At 44.4% G+C, this 22,787-nt stretch overlaps 1 protein-coding gene across 2 annotated transcripts; it reads right to left on the reverse strand.

The window, feature by feature from the left end:
- Nucleotides 1–201: 201 nt before the first annotated feature.
- Nucleotides 202–21,825, reverse strand: mix23 (mitochondrial matrix import factor 23). 2 transcript variants are annotated; one of them, XM_003227293.4, is made up of 5 exons: nt 21,681–21,825; nt 17,100–17,225; nt 5,728–5,874; nt 1,780–1,839; nt 202–460 (listed from the first exon to the last, which is right to left on the reverse strand). In XM_003227293.4, exons 1-5 carry the CDS (start codon nt 21,729–21,731, stop codon nt 410–412), a joined length of 435 nt encoding a protein of 144 aa, XP_003227341.1. In that variant the 5' UTR covers nt 21,732–21,825; the 3' UTR covers nt 202–409. The 2 variants fall into 2 exon arrangements, with proteins under 2 accessions (XP_003227341.1, XP_062827388.1); XM_062971318.1 differs by having other exon boundaries at nt 1,772–1,839.
- Nucleotides 21,826–22,787: the final 962 nt, after the last annotated feature.

Below are 22,787 nucleotides of genomic sequence, written 5' to 3' on the forward strand. Positions count from 1 at the left end.
TTTGTTTGTACTAACTTTCCAGCATTATCTGCTTGTTTGCCATTTTCATATCACAGCATTCACTTTTTAATGACTTCTCAATACCACAGATCCCAAATGAGAAAAGATCCAACTTTTTGCTCAAAAGAATGGAGGCATTTTTCATTCTCTCTTCTTTTCTTAAGTATGCTTTCAAAAATGCTGCCGCTAACATTCCAATAATGAATTCTGATTTTTTAATAAAAAATTTAACCTTCTGACATTGTTGTACAAATTTTGTACAAAACTCAATTAGCAAAATCATTCATTAGACTGAATTCCACAGACTGGATGTTTTCAAAAGGTCCCATGCAGCTTGTTCCATGATTCTTCTCCAGTTTATTTGCATGACTGAAGTCCACTATCAGGGGAAACTCTCCCCTCACTTATATCATTGACTTTTCGGTGGTTTATAATGAGCTCTGCAGCGTTCATGAAATACCTAAGACATCAAATAAGAGAGGGACAGTTAGTGCAGTAATAATACCTATTTATCAAAGCACTCAATAACTTACTGAGTAGCTCACCCTAGAGGTAAACTTAATAATGCATGATAAAAGGTTGATTTACATGCTGAGAAAAAGCCCATACTACTTTCCCCAAAGGAACTGCACTGTGCCCTTGGCATCCACTGGGGTTTGGTCCCAGGACCACACCTTCCCTTGGATACCCAATTCCATGGATGCTCACATCTCATTATATACAACAGCATAGCAAAATCTTTACATAAAATGTCAAAATCAAGGTTTATTTTTTGGAATTGGAAGGCGGGTATCTTCAAGTCATGAATAGTGGAATCCGTGAATGCAGAATCCATGGATACAGAGAACCACCTGAATAACTTTTCCAAACATTCCAAATTGAAACAGGCAGGAAAGCATTCTCACATTAAAACCAAAAACTGCAGTTTCAAAACAAACTAACAGATCTGAAAGAATAACAGCATGGAAATATCTGCAGCTTGCTACCTTTTGGCACAGGAAATAGGGTTTTTAACGTGTGTTTGTGTATACGTGGGGGGGGGGGGGAGGGATGTATAACCTCCAGCTGCCGTCTGAAATGCTATTGTGCAAGGAGACATATTATGATCATATAAACATAAATTTATATACATTTTTAAAAATTAAGGTGCCTTGTACTTAATGCCCCTGTAGTTAACACGTTGGACTGAAATAGTGGCACAATAAAGACAGTAGTTTCCATTTAACTGGCAATAATGAAAACAATGCCAATGCTTGATGAGTATGCAGACAACCATAGGCAAATTGTGTTTTAAATGATATTTCCTATGTTGTCTTTGCCTTTTAAAAAACATACAATTCCTGAGTTTAGCAAATACAAAGGGATAATGTGCTATCTCATTCTCTCTCTTATTTCCATTGTCCTCTATTCAATAAGGGTGGGTTTCTGAAGAAAAGAGCCTTTTCTATCCAAGGAACTACCCACTGAATCTGGAATATTTAGATTTTAAGCATCCATGGCAAGATGAGGTTACTCCACAGGAGGAAGACAAGGCAGTAGTAGGCATGACTAGCATGGTCTCCTTGCTTGCCCTCTCATGTTTATTGAAAGAGAAATGAAGTGCCTGAGAAGAGCTCTTGCCTATTTATTTAATAATATTTTATTGCTATTTAGAGTTCATTTTGGATTAGTTTATTGCTTCCATTTTTCCCTGCATATTTTCTAAAGTATTGTAATCTTAATGTGTTGCAACAAACATTCCGACAGATGCAAAGTCTCAAATTCGGTGTACCTCCGTACCTTCCAGCTTCTATCGTTTACCACTTCTTCAACATTCAGTTCTGATTGCATTAATTTCAACTACAGAAGAGAAGAAAAAAGTATTGTTTGTTTTAGGGATTTTGCAAGATAGGTGGATTCAGGTGATTTTTAGGAATACGTTCATGATTAACTATCAGTCGTTTTGAGAATCTCCATAAAAGAAAAGTTAAATTTGAAATATGGTACTTTAATTCAAAAAAACACCAGATTCCAGGCCGGTTCAGTTGCATTGCTGGACCACTCTTAATCCAATGTTCCCATATTTGTGTCTCAATTTGTTGTGTGGTAAATCTTTCTGTCTTAACACCAAAACAGAGTTACATTAACACTTACACTGTTTTTAATAGATCTTATGGTAACAGAAAAAAGATTATTAAAATTAATCATAATGGAAGACCATTTATAGGGTCTTATTACGTTATGCCCCAATCCCACAATTGTATAATCTGAGGCTTTAATATCACCCTGTAGTGCATCTGAAGAAATTGATTTATATCCACAAAACCCCAGACTAAAATACAAACCACTTAGTCTTAAAGATGCACCCACATTCCTATTTCTCCCCCTTCCTCCCTGTTTTTGTTATTTTGAAGTATCGAGTAATCATATAATGTTTAATTAAAAAACACTAAATTAAGATTAAACAATCTGAATTGGAATGAAACAATTAAATTGAACAACCTGAAACAGTGAACATTTTAGAAGTAGGATGAGAACAATGATGATTCACATTTGGTAGATTTGGGGGCACTGTGATGGCAACTGGAAAGATGGAGAATTTGGCACAATTTCCAACTTATAAACATCAGACTTATCACATATTCTATTCCTCAGAATAGGTGAGTTTTCTCTCTGTTTCTCACCCTCTTCCAAAATGAACCAAGATGCACTGATACATACAGAAAGTTTCCTCACTGTTCTTTTGACAGCAAAACCACTGTTTCAAAAAAGAATTTGATTATGACAGCCCAACTAAAGAAGGCAAAAGACAAACTAGATCTTTCGATTCTGACTCTTCCTGTGAACTTGCATTTTACATAACTGTGACAGATGTTCCATAAAAATATTAATCCAATCAAGGTGGAACTTGATGAAATGGCTAAGAAGATTCTCATTTTTATTGCATTTATTAAAATCCCACTTTTTTCTCTTGGATTGGGACCCAAGGTAGTTTCCAATTTTAAAAGCAATACAATTAAAAGCATACAAATAATAAAATTTAATTTAATTACAATTAATTAATTTAATTTTGAAATGAAATTATAAAATAAACTCTTGACTTAAAAGCTGTTAAAAATAAAGCACCTCTCCCCGCCCTGGACCATTCTTTAAAAATAGAATGTTTTAAAATCCTGTCTGAATAAAAAGATTTTAACAGGCTGAAAAAACAGCAGGGAGGGGGCCATTCTGGTTTCCCTGGGCAGTGAGTTCCAGAGTCGAGGAGCAGCCACCCTCTCTCACTTCCCCACCAGCTATACTTGTGATGGGGATGAGACTGATAAAAGGACCCTCTCTTGAGGATCTGAGTCTGGAGGTACAATCTGCCAAAAAAGGTTGGGCCTGAGCCACATATGTCTTTATAGGTCATAGCCAGCACTTTGAATTGTGCCTGGAAAGTGGCAGCCAGGAGAGATGTTGCAATTAGGGAGTTGTATTCTCCTTTTAATCAGCCCGAGTTACAATCTGGCCACAGGTCCTTGGATCGGCTGAAGTTTCTGAACATTCTTCAAAGTACAGTGCATTATGATAATTCAAATGATATTTAACTAAGGCATGTACTATTATGGCCAGATATAGCGTCTCATGGAATGAGGGCATTTGGTACACAAGTTTTAAATGTGCACAGGTACTCCCAGACACCGCAGAAACCTGGGTCTCCAGGTTCAACTCTGAGTCCAAGAGTACACCCAAAGGTGTCTTCAGGGGAAGCATAATCCCATTTTACATAGGCTGAATTCTTATTCCCTTATCTGCTTTCTTACTGACCAGGAGCACCTCAGTCTTGTTTAGATTAAGCTTCAGTTTGTTAGTCCTCATCTAGTCTGTTACTGATGACAGTAACAGTTTAGGTCCTGGTCAGCTTCTTTGGCTTTGTGTGGAAAGGAATAGTAGTTGGGTGTCATCTGCATTTAGATGGTACTGCACCCCACAACTTCAGACCATCTCTCCTAGCTGTTCCTTGTATATGCTAAATAGCATGGGGGGCCTAAGAGCCCCCAATGGCTTAGTGGACTAAAGCCTTGTGACTTGAAGTTGGGTTGCTGAACTGAAAGCTGCCAGGTTCGAATCCCACCCGGGGAGAATGTGGATGAGCTCCCTCTATCCGCTCCAGCTCCATGCGGGGACATGAGAGAAGCCTCCTACAAGGATGGTAAAAAACATCAAAAAACATCCGGGCGTCCCCTGGGCAATCTCCTTGCAGACGGCCAATTCTCACTCCACAAGCGACTCAAGTTGCACCTGACACGATAAACAAGCATGGGGGCCAAAACAGACCCCTGAGAGACCCCATAGGCTCCTCCATGGGGTTGAACGGGCTTCTCCCAGCACCACGGTCTGGGTTTTCCCCGCCAGGAAGGAATGAATTCACTGTAAAACAATGAATTCTAATTGCAGGGAAAACAAAGATTCCACCTAAACATTAGGAAGAACTTCCTGATTGTAAGAGTTGTTTGGCAGTGGGATTTGCTGCCTCGGAACATGGTGGAGTCTCCTTCTCTGAAGGTTTTTAAGCAGAGGCTAGATGGTCATCTGTTGGGAGTGCTTTGCTTGTATTTTTCTGCATGGTAAGAAGTTGGAACTGGATAGCTGTTTTAGCCCAGCCTCCAGCTGAGCTGTCAGGTGAGCCTGACACTGGTCCCATTCAGCCTGTGATTGTCCCTGCACCTGCCTTGTCAGAGGTGCAGGCAGAGTTTGTTTCACCATGTGCCTTGCCAGAGGACTCTGGGTTTGGGCCTGAGATGCAGCCAGAGTTTGTCCCAATGGATTCTGGGACCAGAGACAGAATGACTGCAAGCAGGCAGTTTGAACCGCATTCCTCCAGCAGTCAAGGTCGGATCTTCAGGTGCCAGATAGACATTCTAGTTTGGATGTAGGAACTGATAAAGTAGGGAGGGATAATGAGCTTTACATGAGGAGAGTGATAACTCAGTTGAGAAAAGGAGTGTATTAGGAGGAGTAGGTGTCTGCTTTTGAAACGAAATAATGAGCTACTTTCTCATGGTATGGAACCTTGTTCTTGTGGATTTAAACTCATTTTATTGACTCTGAACTTTAATGTGCTATTTCTTGCATATAATCTTCAATAAATTGCTTGCTAATATTCTGGGGCTCCAGAATGGTTTTGAGGTGCCTACACAACCTAGGGGTGCAACAATAGCCCTTACAGTCTCTTCTAACTATGATTCTATGATAATTGACATTCCAAAAAGATTCTAGATGTTGAAGATATTGTCATAGGACCTAATTAATATTATTTTCTACGGCCTGAGAAAGATTGCTATATAAAATATCACAATTTTTTATATGAAGTAAGTTAGTTGGCAATTGGTATTAGCTTCTCCAATTGTCTTCATGAGTCTTTTTAAAATTAATGCTACATCTACAAGAGATTTCTTCTTCTCTTCCCTTGGAATCTTTACTACATCAACAATTTAAACAGCAGTGTTTGATACAGCTATTTATCCAGAATCTGGAGTGTGCAGAAAGGATGCCGCTAACAAATCATTATTAAACCACAGAAGGATGTGATGTTACAAAACAGGTTTGCAATAACTGATCTTCATTTGTCTCATCTTGGAATAATGGCCACATCTTTTCACCATGCTTATGAACTATGGTTTGTGTTTGTTTTTCTTTCTCTGCTTAGAATATATTATATATTACATACAAGAATGCAAAGGCTCAGAATATAATTTTGATACTCACCTTTGTCTGTTCTTTCCTGAGCCTTTTTAATAATGCTATGTCCTCCAGAGATTTCTTTCTCTCTTCTTGCAAAGTCTTTACTACGTTAGATGTTTGGGCGATACAACTTTTGATTATTCTGTCTCTACTTTCATGAGCCTCTGACAGCTAAATAAATAATGATAAAGAACACACAAAAATGTGTAAACAATGCAATCAAAAGTAGAAATTTATTAAAATAAAAGAATGGTTAAAGGTGAATTGTACTTAAAATCCAATTCACAGTATGACTGCTGAAGAGATTTTGTAAAGACTGAGAGAGTGATGTTGGTAGCATGAACCAAGTTTACTACCTCAAAAGGAAATGCTCTTTTAGTCACTGAGACAAAAAAAAAAACATGCCATGAAGAAAAAAATGTCACTCTGTTCACTTTCTGTAAAAGGATGAGTGAGTGGCTTTCCAAATAGATCTGTAGCTTCAGGCATACTGCAATTTCTGATATCCCAGGATTTACAGTTATTATTATTAATGTACTATGGAAATTGATATGGGATATCTGCAAAGCAAAAGGCTACTGTGTCAAGCATTCCTGCAAAGCTACCTCTGCAATCAACAGCCAGTCAACAAATAAATGAATAAATAAATATAACACGCCAAGTGAATACACTCAGTCCTGACTGAATTGTTTGAGGCTTTATGTCAGTTGAGTTTTTATCTTGTTCTTCCAAGACTTTTTATTGTACACAAGCAGAGATGAAATTTTTTTAAAAAGACACACAGAATGAAGTTGTTGATAGAAAATAACATTGATATATTTTGAAAAAGCATGGGAAAAAACCCCTGATATAACAAGATGGCGGATAAAAGGGGGCAGAGACAAGTTTTGTTTCTGAGATGTTCACCATCTAAAAAATTAGAGATATCTGGGAGTCAAAACAGCTGGTCAAAACAGCTCGGGACACACAGGTTGAGAACCACTGTATTAAAAGATGCTGGGATGAAGCTCATTATTGGAATATAGTAATGAAGGTATATAACTGATTAAAAAACCCCACCAAAGATTAAACATGAAGGAGTGGCATTGTATCTCAATGAGGGGTACATCTATGAAGAGGGCCTCAATTTAGAGCAGGGGTGTCAAACCTTTTTCACCAAGGGCCATATCAGCCTTCAAAAGACCATTTGTAATTATAGTAAAGGTAAAGGTTTTCCCCTGGCATTAAGTCTAGTCGTGTCCAACTCTGGGGATTGGTGCCGAAGAGCCAGCGTTGTCCGTAGACGCCTCCAAGGTCAGGTGGCTGGTATGACTGCATGGATTGCAGTTACCTTCCCGCCTGAGTGGTACCTATTGATCTACTCACATTTGCATGTTTTTGAACTGCTAGGTTGGCAGAAGCTGGGGTTAATAGTGGGATTCAAACTGGATTTGAACTGCCGACCTTTTGGTTAGCAAGTTCAGCAGCTCAGCAGTTTAAACCTCTGCATCATCGGGGGCTACTTATAATTATAAGACTGCATAAATATAACTTTGTTTCCCTGGGATTGAAAGCCTCATGGGTCACAGAAAATTACATGGCAGGTTGGATTTCACCCGTAGACCTTGCATTTGACATGTATGATTTTGAGCAAGGAAAACAAATTGAGTTCATCTGCACAAAAGCAAAGGGAGCAGAAAAAACGATGTAGAGGTTTACTATAGACTTCCATGCTCTCAACAACTCTGATTGTTCTGATCAAATACCTAGCTTCCTTCAAAGGGCTTGGCTTCTAGACCTTTGACCATTTTGGTCACTCTCCTCTGAACACTAGTCAATATCTTTCTTTAACAGCGGTGGTCAGAACTGGACATGGATTCCAGAAGAGGTCAGACTAAGTTCTACTATTGATGCAGCCTAGAACTGCATTGATGTTTTAGCTGCTGCATCACACTGTTGATATATGTTCATCTTCTGGTCTACTAAGATTTCAAACTCCTTTTAACATGGAATTTTGTCAAACCAGGTGTTACTATTTTGATATCTGTACATTTCATTTTTATTGCCTAAGTGTAGTACCATACATTTCTCCCTATCGAAATCTATTTTAGTTTTGCCAGTTTTAGCCCAGCTCTCTAATTTGTTACGGTCATTTTGGATTCCAATCCTGGGGTATTAACTGCCCCTCCTAATCTGGTGTTACATACAAATTTGGTAAGCATATTTTCTATTCCATTGTTCAAGTCACTGATAACATTTCTGAACAGAACTGGGCCCAAGGCAGAACTCTATACAGGACCGGCCTGAGGAAATTTAAAGGGGTACGCAAATATTTTTTTGCGCCCCCTCCCCTGCGCCGCAGGAGGCGTGGCTAGGACTGGCCCCGCCTCCCGCGCCCTAACCCTGCCTCCCACGCCGGGCGGCCACGCCTCCCGCGGCGCCAGGGTGCGTGGCGCGGGAGGCAGGGCCAGACGTGGGCCCGCCTCCCGCGGGGCGCGCCCTGGCGCAGCCAAGCTGCGGCAAGAGTTCTTCCAGGCCGCAGCCTGAAAGGACTTCCGCTACAGCGGGCGCGCGCCGTGGCTGGGCGGCAGGCTGCGTGAGGCGGGAGTCCTTCCAGGCCGCGACAAAGGCCGCGGCCTGGAAAGACTGCCACCACACGCAGTCTGGCTGCGCCATGGCGCGCCCCGCGGGAGGCGGGGCCAGACCTGGCCCCGCCTCCGCATCACACGGCCCCGCCTCCGCCAGGTGTGGCCCCGCCTCCCAGGGGCTCAATAGCGCCCCTGGGAAGGTGGCGCCCAACGCGAGGGCGTGGCCTGACTCTATACCACTCCATCAGTCATTTGTCTCCAGGATGAAGAGCAGCCATTGGTGAGCACCCTTTAGGTTTGGTTAGGCAACCAATTACAAATCCAGCTAACAGTAGTATTGTCTAGCCCACTAGCTTATTTGCAAGACTGTCATGGGAGACTTTGATGAAGGTCTTATGGAAATCAAAATACTTGGGCAATGCTTTCCTAGAACAGATAAGTAAGGGTGAGAGACAGAAGTAACTGAGTATTCCAACAACAATATTTGTTGGCATTCACACCCACCCAAGATTGTAAGATCCAACAAATTTGTTGACAGTTTTACTGTCCAGAATATGCAAAAAGAAAGAACATTTTCTCGAATTTCAAAAAAGTTTTTAAACAGGCTGCCAGGAGTGCTTTCCTGATGCATTTCTGGTTGGCAGGGATTCAGACTGGATGGCCCTTGTGGTCTATCTACTAACTATGTGATTCCATTATCCTAAGTTTCTACTAATGTTTAATTAAAATCTACTCACCTGTCATTTGACATTATTACCCTTGGCCTTATCCTTTGGGAGAGCAGAAAACAAACCTGCATCTTCCTCTACGAATGTCCTTAAGGTATTTAAAGAATCGTGTCACCCTCATTTTTCTTCGTGTACTCTGTGAATGCACACTAATGGAGAAGCTGCGCCTGCGCAGGTTCCGACGGAAACTCTTCCAAGCTGAAGTTCAAATTTTGGCGGTAACCACGCCCCCCCTTCCCAAGGGGCATATAAGGCAGCCCCAGGCGCCCGCTCTCCAGTTCCTTTTTTTCCGCCGCAAGGTTCACTTCGGACTCTTCGCATGTCTACTACTCGTTTCAAGCGTTGCACGCAGTGTGCAGGCTAAAATTCCTGACTCGGACGGCCACGCCAAGTGCCTCTTCTGTCTTGGCGAGGCCCATGTGGTCAGTACCTGCCGTTTCTGCCTAGCTCTCACAGCTCAGGCCAGAAAGAACAGAGCCGCTAGGCTTAGAGCGGCGCTTTACGAAAGATCTCTCGCGCCAGAACCGACTCCGTTGACGTCGGGTACGTCGTCTTCTTCAGCTCTGAGAGCGATGTCGGCGCCGCCAGCTAGGCCCCCGACAACTAAAGCCTCCTCGGTCTCGTCCAGGGCGTCCAGGGCTTCCAGGACTGCTAAACCGGCCAAACCGCCGTGTACCGTGACGACGGCTACCGTTTCCACCCGTTCCGGCAAGGTGGGGCCTTCCTCGACGTCGAGCTCTCTGGCTTCGGTGACCTCGATCCGCTCCCGTATTGGTTCCCCGCCGTCCTCCTCTGCCATTAAGATAGCCTTTAAGAGGGCTCACGAGGAGTCTCGTCGAGCGCAATCTGACTCAGCTGTGGTTCCTCCCACACCTGGCAAGTCCTTGAGGGTTGCATCTAAGCAACCGCCGACAAAAAAACGGCTAACTCAGCGCTCCTCTTCCTCGGCCTCCTCAAGGCGAGACCCGCCGTCCTCCTCGGCAACCTCCTCGAGAAGGTCTTCTCCAATTGTGCCAGCCCAGAGGCCTAGAGATGTATCTCAATCTCCATTGCACCCCCTGTCTGACGGGGAGCTGCAGGACTCACCCCACCACTCTACCCAAACGGTGGTCAGGGTGCCGGTGCCGGAGCCCCTTGCGCCGCCTCACTCGTCGCGCCAACAGCTCTTCCCTCCCACCTCGACACCGGAGCGTGGCAGACAAACGGCTCGCCTGGCTCGAGCAGCCCAGGCCTCAGCCTCTAAGGATCCTCGGCTCCCGGCCCTCTCTTCCCGCGAGGCCATGCCTCCTCCCGAGACTGTGCTTTCTTCTCCCCCTCAGTCCCCCCAAGGGGCTGAGGAGGAAGATGTTGATATTGACCGCCCAGACTCTGTCCTCTCGGCCTCGGTGGTCTCTCTCGGTCTCGACCTCTCTCCTCCCCACGATGCGTATGAGGCGGACCCGCCTTCTCCTACTGACAATATTCGTGCTTTCTCTGATCAAATGGTCAGAATGGCCGACGCCCTGGGTTTGGAGATCAAGCAGACTTCCAAAGCAGTGTCTGATCCGGTTTTTAAAAGGGTGCAGGCCCAGGCTCCGCCGGCCACGCTACTCCCTTTCCTGCCTTATCTCTTGGACGTTATCCAGGCCTCCTGGAAAACCCCTTCCTCCATTCCTCCGACCTCGAAGAGGATCGAGACTTGGTACCGTACCGACGATGATACCTTGGAGTGGCTCAAACACCACCCCGACCCCAACTCCCTGGTCGTTAAGGCCTCTCAATCCTCAGGTCGTCAGTCGAACACTCCGGCCGACAGAGAAGGGAAGCGCTTCGACGCCGTGGGTCGAAAACTTTACTCTGGAGCCCTTTTGCTTTGCCGCATGGCAAACTATGGAGCCTGCATGGGTGCCTACCAGCAGATTATCTGGGAGAAGGCACAGCCCTTCTTCGCTAAGATGTCGGACGAAGACCGCTCCGTCCTCACTACCCTCCAACAGGAAGCAGACTCGCTTGCTCACCACCAAATACAAATGGCGAAACATACAGGTGATACTGCGGGCAAGATGATTGCCCACGCGATATCCATCCGCCGTCACGCCTGGCTGAGGTCTTCGGGTCTCTCCTCATCTTCCAGACAGGTCATTGAGGACCTTCCCTTTGACGCGCTCGGACTATTTAACTCCGGTACCGATGACAAACTCAAGTCTAATCATGACTTTAAAATTCTTGCGTCTAAATGTGGCGACCAACCGCAACCTCAGCGCACCCGCTGGTTCCCGCACCGCTCCCGCCGCTTCCCGCCGCAATCTTTCAGACACCACTCCTTCAGGCGGCCCTCGGGCTCGAATAATCAAACCCATCACCAACCTCGTCGAGGACCTCATCCGCAAAAGCAACGCGGTCGAACCACCCCCGCTCCTCCGCAGGCTAACCGGCGTGCCTGACGCCAACCCCTGCCAAAGCTCCTCGCCCGCTACCGGTGTAGAGCCCACGCTGCCTCGACCCTCCTGTGCCTTCGCCGACCGCCTAGCCCCCTTTTACAATCAATGGGAATCCATTACTTCAGATGCATGGGTTCTTCGCATTGTCCAAGACGGCTACGCCTTAGAGTTCACAGACCTCCCACCTACAGGTCGCATTCTCTACTCAACTCCTTCTCCAGAGATACTGGCCGAAGTCGATGCATTACTGGCCAAAGGCGCCATCCGTCCCTCCCCTCCCGAACTGGACCCTTTAAGTTTCTTCTCCAGATACTTTACAGTCCCGAAGAGGGGGGGCGGGCTACGCCCCATTCTGGACCTAAGGGCCCTCAATATATTCATTCGCCCTTCCAAATTCAGGATGGTCTCTATTGCCTCTATCCTCCCGATGCTGCAGCGGGGAGACTACTTTGCCTCCATAGACTTACGAGACGCCTACTTCCACGTGGCGATACGGGAGGCGCACAGACGGTTCCTCTGTTTCAAAGTTCTCGACCAAACCTACCAATTTACCGTTTTACCCTTCGGTCTCGTTACGGCCCCAAGGGTCTTTACCAAGGTCGTCGCCGCCGTAGCGGCCCACCTCAGGCTACATGGCATCACGGTCTTTCCTTATCTGGACGACTGGCTTCTCGTCGGGCCCGATCCGGTTCTTCTCGAAAACCACGTCTCCTTCACGCTGCGTCTTCTAAAATCTCTCGGCCTCCAACTGAACTCCGAGAAGTCAAATCTCTCCCCGTCAACCCGAATCCGGTTCATCGGAGCCCTCTTCGACTCCGTCACAGAGACTGTTTCACTACCGTTCGACAGATTCCTAGCTCTCTGCCACCACATCGCCCTTTGTCGATCCACCCGGAGGGTCAGAGCCCGTGCCATTCAAGTCCTTCTGGGCCACATGGCCTCCACGGTTCTCACGACCCCGTTTGCCAGGCTGCGCCTTCGGGTCCTACAAAGGTGGTTTATAGACACTTTCAAGCCGTTCTACCACCACAACTCCAAGTACTTGTCGGTACCGTCGTTCGTCCGCCAGTCCCTCTCATGGTGGACGTCTCACCAAAACGTGTGCAGGGGCCTCCCATTTCATCCAGCCCCGCCGTCGCTAACCATAACCACGGACTCCTCCACCTACACTTGGGGAGCCCACATGAGCGGTCTAACGGTTCAAGGTCTTTGGTCCCCATCCGAGAGGGCCAACCACATAAACTTCCTCGAGCTTCTCGCCATTCTCAAAGCCCTGAAAGCTTTCTCTCGCCTCATCCGTCACAAGCCCATCCTCATTCAATCGGACAACCTCGTAGCAGTATTCTACATCAACAAACAGGGCGGTACGGGTTCGAGGAAATTGATGCTCCTCTCCTCCCGTCTCTGGGTTTGGTGCATAGCCCACGACGTACAGGTCTCTGCAATCCACCTGCCGGGTGCCCAAAACGACTTAGCAGATGCCCTCAGCAGGATGACATCTTCCTCTCACGAGTGGAAGCTCGATCCCGAGATCCTCGACGGTCTGTTCCTCCACTGGGGACGCCCTACTCTGGATCTCTTCGCGTCTCCCCACAACGCTCAGCTACCCCGCTACGGAGCGAGACTTCCCCCGAACTCCTTCCCCGGCTGTCTAGGGGATGCCTTTCTACTGGACTGGTCGGCGGAGATGCTTTATCTTTTTCCACCGATTCCCCTCATACCGAAAGTTCTCGAAAGACTTCTCTCGATCTCGGTCACAGCGATTCTCATAGCTCCGGCCTGGCCCCGCCAACCGTGGTATCCAGCCCTTCTTCGTCTCTCCAGAGGAACGTTTCGCCCTCTGCCTCCCTCGCCGCACCTTCTCTCAAGGGAGGACGGCAAAATTCTTCACCCGGACCTCCCTTCCCTTCATCTCACTGCATGGAGGATTCTTACCTAGCCGCCCTTCCGCAGAACCTGCAAGATGTCCTTCGGGCAGCCCATAAGCCGTCTACTACCAAGGCTTATTCCTATAAACTCTCTCGCTTTCACGCCTTCCTTCGATCCCGTAATGTCGACACCTTTCCGACCTCGGTATCGGTGGTCCTCGACTTCCTCATGACCCTCGTCGAGAAGAAACTCTCTCTCGCTTCTATTAAGGCTTATCTCGCAGCTCTTTCCTGGTCCTTTCAACGCCACGGTCAGCCATCTCTCTTTTCTCACCACTTGATCAAAACTTTTCTCCGAGGCTACAATAACATCTGCCCGCCGTCGCTACCACCTACGCCGGGCTGGAACCTCGAACTTGTACTTTCTCAACTCACTTCTGCTCCCTTCGAACCGCTTGCCTCGACCGATCTCCGTCTGCTTTCCTGGAAGCTGGCCTTTCTAGTGGCGATCACATCGGCACGACGGCCATCCGAGCTTGCTGCTCTCAGGGTCGACGAGCCTTATCTACGTTTTCACCATGACCGCGCTGTTCTTCGCCCGGACATTACCTTTCTCCCTAAGGTGGTGTCAGCTTTCCACCTCAACCAGGACATTGTCCTACCAGCTTTCTTCTCTAACCCCTCCTCCCCTCTCGAGCAAAAACTGCACCTTCTCGACGTTCGAAGGGCACTTCTCTTCTACAGGGACCGTACCAAGGGCATCCGTAAGACACAAAGACTCTTTGTCGCCTATGCCCAGGACAAGTTGGGTAATCCCATCTCTTCCCAAAGACTGTCCCACTGGATCGCTCAGGCCATTGAGTTGGCCTACGAACTAGCCAAGCGACCTCCTCCTCCATCCATCCGCCCGAGGTCGACTAGGGGCCTCTCGGCTTCGACCGCCTTCCTTAGGGGTATTCCGCTTGACTCCATATGCAAAGCGGCTATCTGGTCAAACCCTCTTACGTTTGTCTCTCACTACAGGCTGGACAATAAAGCCTTAAAGGACTCGGCCTTCGCAAGATCAGTACTCTCATCTTGCCTCTCCTGACTCTCAAACGTCCTTTCTCCTTATACTCACCCGCAGGTGACTCTCTATACCTCTCATTCAAGTTTGGGCCGGTTTTTTTCCCCATACCTACCTCTAGGGATATGTTTTTCCCTGATTGTGTTGAGCAGTTGCTCTGTTGCTTTGTAGCGCCTTATTGATCCTGGCGGGTATGTCAAAGGGCATGATGTTCTTTCCCCTCTCCCCCCTGGGAGAGCGTTTATATGCACTATACGCAATTGCGTGTTTCTATTATGTTATGTTTTCTCTTCTACTATGCTCATGTTTGCATTGCACTGGTCCTTTCGGACAATTTATTGCACTGGTCTCTTGGGACTGTTATCTCAATATGTCCTAATAAACATATGTTTGGACATTCACTGATTGTCGAGTTTGCCTTGTCCCACCATCCGGGACCTTAGCGTGTCAGTCTCCATTAGTGTGCATTCACAGAGTACACGAAGAAAAAGGACAGGTTGCTCACCTGTAACCATGTTTCTTCGAGTGTACTCTGTGAATTCACACAAACCCGCCCTTCCTTCCCCTCTGGCAAACCTCTCCCTTTCTCGTTGCCTTGGCGGCGTAGGAACTGGAGAGCGGGCGCCTGGGGCTGCCTTATATGCCCCTTGGGAAGGGGGGGCGTGGTTACCGCCAAAATTTGAACTTCAGCTTGGAAGAGTTTCCGTCGGAACCTGCGCAGGCGCAGCTTCTCCATTAGTGTGAATTCACAGAGTACACTCGAAGAAACATGGTTACAGGTGAGCAACCTGTCCGTCTTCTCTTTACCAAGCTCAGCACTCCAAGCTCCTTTAACTTTTCCGTCTATGTTCTGATCTCCATTTCTATCATCCTTGTTGTTCTTTCCTAAACCCACACTCACTTATTTATATTGTTTTTAAAAAGAAGCCCAGAACCAAACACAGGACTTTCATTCTATTAATTACAGACCAATTATCTACAGTAATTTAGCAAGGTTCTTTTGATTTCTGTTGTATCAGCCACAAACTTGATAAGGATTCTCTCCACTTCATCATCTAAATAACTGACAAAAATATGTAAGTGTTGCCCCAGAAGAGAGCTTTTCGGCAATCCACTCAACATTTTCCTTGAGTTCAAAATACAGTCATTGATGCTAACTCTTTGAACACAGTTTTCTAACTAATTATGGGTCCATCTGATAGTGTCCCCCTCTATTTCACATTTAATCAGTTTTCCAATCAAAATATATTGGGGGAGTTTATCAAATGCTATATAAGATTTGTCTTGCAAGATTTACTGGTCTTCCGCAATGACTTGTATCTACCTCTGTACCAAGTTTGGAAACTTCAGCTAGTTCAAAACATTGCATCCAGATTGGTTACAGGAACATCTAAGAGTGAACATATTACACCTATGCTAAAATCATTCCACTGGCTGCCAATTAGTTTCCTGGCAAAGTACAAAGTGTTGATTTTGCCTTTTAAAGCCTTATATACCTACAGTATATAAAGGGCTTTATACATTACCTACAGGATCACCTACTCCCATACAATTCGCCCCTTAGGACCCAGAGGTCCTATGGGGGTTGCTTACTTCAACCAACTTCAACAGTCACCCAGAGGACCTTTTCATTGGCCGCCCCATGACTGTGGAATGCCCTGCCAGAACAGCTCAGACAGCTAAATGAGCTGTCAAATTTAAAACACAATTAGGCCTAAATCTTTTGGCAGACCTACCCAGTCCATTTTAAACTCCAAATTTTAATTTGACATTTTATTGATCTGAATTATTTTAATACATATTTTAATCTTATGTTATTATTTTAATACGCATTTTAATCTATGCATTTTGAATGGATTATGTTTTTATGTATGTTCTTAAATTATGTTGTGTAACCCACCTCAAGCCTTGGGGAGAGGCAGGTTAACAATAACTATTAGTAATAAATTATTATTATTATTATTATTACTATTATTATTATTACTATTAGAGTCACACTGAATGATCTAGAAATTGCTAAAAAAAATAACATTTCAATCAAATCCATAAAAGTCACAACCGCATATGTGGAGGAATTACTGTAAATGACTTATGATGATGGAACAGAACTATGCATATTAAATTTTCAGATGACACCAAATTAAGTATGTTTCAAGTAAACATCTCAGAGGACAAAATCAGGATTCCAGATGTCCTTATCAGATCATATAGTCAGATCAAAACTAAGAAAAAGAATTTCAACAAGGAAAAATACAACTTATATTTAGGCAAGAAAAATAGGTTAAGAAATAAAATAGTTACATTGTAGACATTACATTCATTTCCAAAGTGTCAGAAATTCTTAAGAGAAATGGGAAATGTTGATGTTGGTCTGCTTGTTGGATAATACTGATGCTTCCAAGCTGTTTCATATTCCAGTATGTCCAGTATATGTATGCTAGCATATCCACATGTGTTTGTATATAGGAATGTGAGAGGCTGTGTTTTGTACGCATAATCCCCAGCCTCTTAGGCATGATTACAAACAGCACTTAGGACAAAGTAACATATATCTCAAGTTCACAGCAACTATTTACGAAGCATAAAATGTTTATGAGAACTTACCTTTCGAGGGATAAAGCACAATTAGCATTAGAACATTGAAATGATATCAAATTCCATCATTACTATTTGACATGTCAGTTATGGCCTGATAACATATATTTTAAAAGGTGCCTCTATGAGAGAAGAACAATAAAGATATTTACCGACTGGTGAAGATCTTTACAAGTTTGGCTAGCATCAATTTTTCCTACAAAAGATAATGTTGGAACAGTAGTGTTTAACTCATGGACTATTCTGTCATCAATTGTTCTCATCACTCTGAGCAATTCCTGTAATGAAAAAATAATGACAGATTTACTGATTTGACAGATAAAGAGTTACAAACATCTAAAAGACAAACAACTCATAGTTAAGAACAGGTCTGAGACAACAGGAAGTCAGATAAATCTGCCCCTCAGAAGGGAAATTCACTTCTGAAAGAGTTATGGGGAAAAGGTGTCTCCACTGAAGCTTTCTCAGCAATCCCGTGTTTCCACAACAAGCGAAATTTTCAAAGTGAAATGGGCACAGGGACAGAAAGTGAGGTGAAATCTTCTGAACAGGGGCATAGACAGCAAAACAAACTCCACGGGAGTGTTAACCCTTCCCTTTGCTACCCACACACACACACACACACACACACACACATGACTGGAGTTCCCCTTGAAAAATGTATCTGTTCTGACTTACAAACAAATTCAACTTAAGAATAAACATACAGAATCTATCTTGTTCGTAGCTTAGGGACTGTTTGTAAATGAAAAAAAGACTAGCTCAGGGATCCCCAAACTTTTTAAACAGGGTCCCTCAGACCGTTGGAGGGCCAGACTATAGTTTTTAAAAAAAACTATGAACAAATTCCTATGCACACGGCACATACCTTATTTTGAAGTAAAAAAACAAAAAAAACAAAATGGGAACAAATACAGCCTCAATGCTAATAATAATCATAATCATAATAAAAATAATAAGAGGGTAGGAAGAGACCCCTTGGGCCATTTAGTCCAACCCCCTTGCCTTTGTGCACCAAAAGCACAAGTAAAACACCCCTGACAGATGGCCACTCAGCCTCAATGTTGTTAATAATAATAATAATAATAATAATAATAATAATAATAATAATACATCACACAGTCCTAAACACTTGGGAAGTGTTCAACTTGTGATTTTGTGATACGAAATCCAGCATATATATCTTGTTTGCTGTGTTATACTGTGTCTTTGTGTCAATAATAATAATAATAATAATAATAATAATAATAATAATAGGTTTGGAAGAGACCCCTTGGGCCATTTAGTCCAACCCCCTTCTGACTTTAGTGCACCAAAAGCACTAGGAAAGCACCCCTTAATAATTAATTACTAATTAAATAATAATTAAAATATCCTTATAAACAAGCAAAGCTTTGGAAGGCGCGCACTAGTTGAGGGAGGAGGTGGGAAAGGCCTTTCCCTCCTCCCTTGCGCCGCACGTGCCTTCCACAATGGAGGAGGAGGGAGCTGCTGCTGCGGGGCCCTGATTAATGGCTTCGATGGACCGCATGTGGCCCCCTGGCCTTAGTTTGGGGACCCCTGGACTAGCTATTAAATACTGGCAGCCACAGCCCAAGTCGGGGTGTTTGTGCTGCTTATAAATGGATCATGAACTACTAGTATTGTCATATACTTACTGAATTATAAGTCCCAGTCCTAATTTAATGAGATCCATTATTTGTGGGATGTATATAAATGTTGACTTAATAAGTTCCATTCAACTAATGCGGACTAAAAATCACATCTAGCCCCTACCTTTAGAATTACTAGTCTTATTGACAGTTCATGTATTAGTTGCAGCCTAATGTTACTTTGACTCTTGAAATAAAAGTGATGACAAGTCCACTACCAAACCTCCCATAGAACTTTTCCTGCATCTAATCTAGGAAGTTGCCACAGCTTCAATTTTAGGTTGGTTATTTTAAGCTGTTTTATAGAAAAAATTAAATTAAATGTCTTCATTTTTAAAAAGTATTTTAATGATTTTTTTAAAAAAAATTTGATCCCAAGGTCTCAATGAGTGGGCATGACAAGGAGGGAGAGAGTGGGAAAGGTAGTGCAGTAAGAAGGTAAAAGAGAGACAAGAGGAAGTCATCAATGAGCCACAGATGTAGGAGGAAGCTATGCCAGTAAGCAGGAAGAAGGACGAAAAGGAGGAGGAAGAGAAGAAGGAAGAAGAGGAAAAGGAAGAGGAGAAGAAAGAAGAGGAGGAAAAGAAGAGGAAGAGGAAAAAGGAAGAACATGACACAAATGGGCTCTCCTCTGCCTGTCCTGGGAGCTTGAGGAAAGAAAGGAAAGAGGAAGTGGAAAGTTCTCAATTGGCTCCAGATTTGTTCAGTGGAACCCTAGGGTTCCACAAAAGCATTGTAGGGGTTCTGTGGGAAAAAAATCTTAAAAATCAAATTTAAAATGCATTCTAAAATAAAATAAAATAAAATAAAATAAAACGACACAAGGCCAAGATAATACGGTCTGCGTCAGAGCTATTTTGTGCTACAACAAATTATATTGGGTATGTAGTTGCTGGTGATGTATTTCAACATTTTACAAGAGTGATTTATGCATAGATGATATTCCATGTTGATTCAACTTTATTTATAAATTATTTTCTACAGTTTTTGGAGATGGAAGACATTGGGGATGCTGGGATATTATTCACGTCAAAGTAAAATTTACCCAGAAACTATATACTATAAAGGAAATTGGGGCCCTTCCACACAGCTGAATAAAATCCCACATTTTCTGCTGTGGACTCAGATAACACAGTTCAAAGCACAGTTTGTTTTATTGATTAGCCCATAAATCGTATCAAAACACTTGACAAGCACACTTGACATATACTCCTACATTACAATCAAAGTTAAAATAAACAAAATAATAAACAAAATAAACTTCAGCTCCATATTAAGAGCATCTGGGTAACCTTAGCCTTATATACTTTAAGAAGTGGGTTTAAAGATCCTGGTTGGCTATGGTTTGTCAATTTAAGCAGTAGATTTGCACGTACTCTTGTTCTGGCTAAACTCCTTTGATGATCTGGGAGCCAGGAACCGATCTCAGAAAAACTACTCTAAGGGCCCTTCTACACAGCCATATAACTTAGAATACCAAGGCAGAACATCCCACCTATTCCACATAGCTGAATAAAATCCCACATTATCTGCTTTGAACTGGGATATATGGCAGTATGGACTCAGATATTCCAGTTCAAAGCAGATATTGTGGGTTATTTTGCCTTGATATTCTGGGTTATATAGCTGTGTGGAAGGGCCCTAAATCCACACTGTCATATATTCCAGATCAAAGCAGAAAATGCGAAATTTTACTTAGCTGTATGGAAGGGGCCCTAGTTCAAAGCAGGTATTGTGGGATTTTCTGCCTTGATGTTCTGTGGCCCCTTCCACACAGCTGAAGGGGCCACATTTTCTGTTTTGAACTGGAATATGTGGCAGTATAGAAGGGCCTTCAGTTGAAAGCAGATATTGTGGGATTTTCTGCCTTGATATTCCAGGCTATATGGCTGTGTATATGGCTGTATAAAGTCCGACAGTATCTGCTTTGAACCGGGTTATATGACAGTGTGGACTCAGGGCCCTTCCACAGTCATATAACCCAGAATATCAAGGCAGAAAATCCCACAATATCTACTTTAAACTAGGACCCCTTCTGTATCATTTTGTGCATTTTCGTACACTTCTTCCCGGGCCCTTCCACACAGCCACATAACCCAGAATATCAAGGCAGAATAATCCACAATATCTGCTTTGAACTGGAACATCTGAGTCCACACTGCCATATATCCCAGTTTAAAGCAGTTAATGTGGGATTTTATTCAGCTGTGTAGGGCCCTTCCACACAGCCCTATATCCCAGAATATCAAGGCAGAAAAACCCACATTATCTGAGTGTGGACTCTGATAGAAGCAGATATTGTGGGATTTTCTGCCTTGATATTCTGGGATATAGGGCTATGTGGAAGGGCCCGTAGAACAGGTCCAGATAACCCAATTCAAAGCAGATATTGTGGGGTTATCTGCCTTAATATTCTGGGTTATTTGGCTGTGTGGAAGGGCCCTGGGAGAAGTGTTCGAAAATGCACAAAATGATACAGAATGTATCAGAATGCTCCTTCTCTGGAGCAGAGGCTGAGGCCCCTTCTACACTGCCATATAATTCAGTATCCGATTCCAGATCTGCTTTGAACTGGATTATCTGGTAGTGTAGACTGTGATAAACCAGTTCAAAATCGGTAATGTGGATTGCTTTGATAATCTGGGTATACAGCAGTGTAGAAGGGGCCTGAATGACCATCTGTGTGGAGGATTTCGATCGTGCTTCCCTGCATGGCAAGAAGGGAGCTGGATCGGAGGGCCTTCGGGAGTCCCTTCTAAGAGCCCTTCCACACAGTCATATAACCCAGAATAACAAGGCAGAAACCCCCACAATATCTGCTTTGAACTGGGTTATCTGCGGCCACACTGCCATATATTCCAGTTCAAAACAGGTAATGTGGTATTGTATTCAGCTGTGTGGAAGGGGCCTAAGTCTTTTATGATGTTTGAACTACACAATCCAGGGGTCGGGTGAGGGCCACCAACCCCTGTCCCGTGTCCTTATCCAGAGGGAGCGGGTGAGAGGCCCGCCGCTTCCACCTGAGAGGAGGGCCTGCGGCGGCTCCGAGGAGCAGCGTGAAAGCAGCCTCCGGGGCCGTACCTGGAATTCAGCAAAGTCCTCACAGTTTGGATGAGAGTTGGGCGCCGCCATATTGGAGAGTCTCGACGGCAACCAATCAGCGAGCGCGGCGGCGGAAGAGCGACTCCTCCTCCCTCGAAATGCAATTGAGGGAGAACGAGGCGACGGCTTCTGCGCCTGCGCCGCCAAATGGGCGGGAGGAGGTGGCGGCGCTGAGTTTTAGGTCACCTGAGCGAGCTTCCGCCTTTTCGAGGCCTGGGAGGTGAACAGCAGGGCACTGAGGCGCATTAACGGCTTGCTTTCATTCGCGCCTGCGGGAGTTTGTTGTCAGACCAAAGCAGTTTGAAGCTGGCTTCGAAGTGTTTTAATTAGTGAGCGTAGAGGAGGTCCTTGAGTGACCGCAGGCCGCAACTAGCAGGGGCTCAGCTGTTCCTTTTGGCTTGCATTTCCTCCAGATACAACACAAGGGGGAAAGCAATCCAGAGGGTTGAGATGAACAGCTCCAGAAGAACACAGGTGCATGGGCCTGTGCACACTTGAACATTTTCCCACTTTAACCCACTTTAAATGCTGTGACTGCCTCCTGCAGAATTCTGGAGTTTGCAGTTTTGGAATGGGCCTTTAAACTGCTCATCTAGAGAAGCCCCTGGTCTCCAAACTAAGGCCTGTGGTCCGGTTGTGGCTGTCCAAGATCATTTACCTGGCCCCTGCCCTCAGTTTTAGACTTGGGCTCGCCCAAAGTCTGAAATGACTTGAAGGCACACAACAACAACAATCCTAATTAACTTGACTATCTCACTGGCTAGAAGCAGGCCCACATTTCTCATTGAAATCCTGATAAGTTTATGTTGGTTAAAATTGTTCTTATTTTTAAATATTGCATTGTTCTTTCATTGTTGGGTTTTTTTGGCACTACAAATAAGGCATAGGAATGTTTTTTTTTTATTTTTTCAACAGTCTGAAGGATCGTGGACTGGCCCCTTGCCCTAAACTTATTTATTGTGTCAGAAGCAAATTGAGAATACAGTTATAATGTATAAAAAACCCACAAAGTTTAAAACTTGGCATTGTGCTAAATGTTCTTTGACCAGAAGCTAGCCACTTGGAGTGACTCTGGTGTTGCTGTAA

Source organism: Anolis carolinensis, chromosome 2 (genome assembly GCF_035594765.1).
Source record: "Anolis carolinensis isolate JA03-04 chromosome 2, rAnoCar3.1.pri, whole genome shotgun sequence".
In the NCBI taxonomy this organism is placed as follows: domain Eukaryota; kingdom Metazoa; phylum Chordata; class Lepidosauria; order Squamata; family Dactyloidae; genus Anolis; species Anolis carolinensis.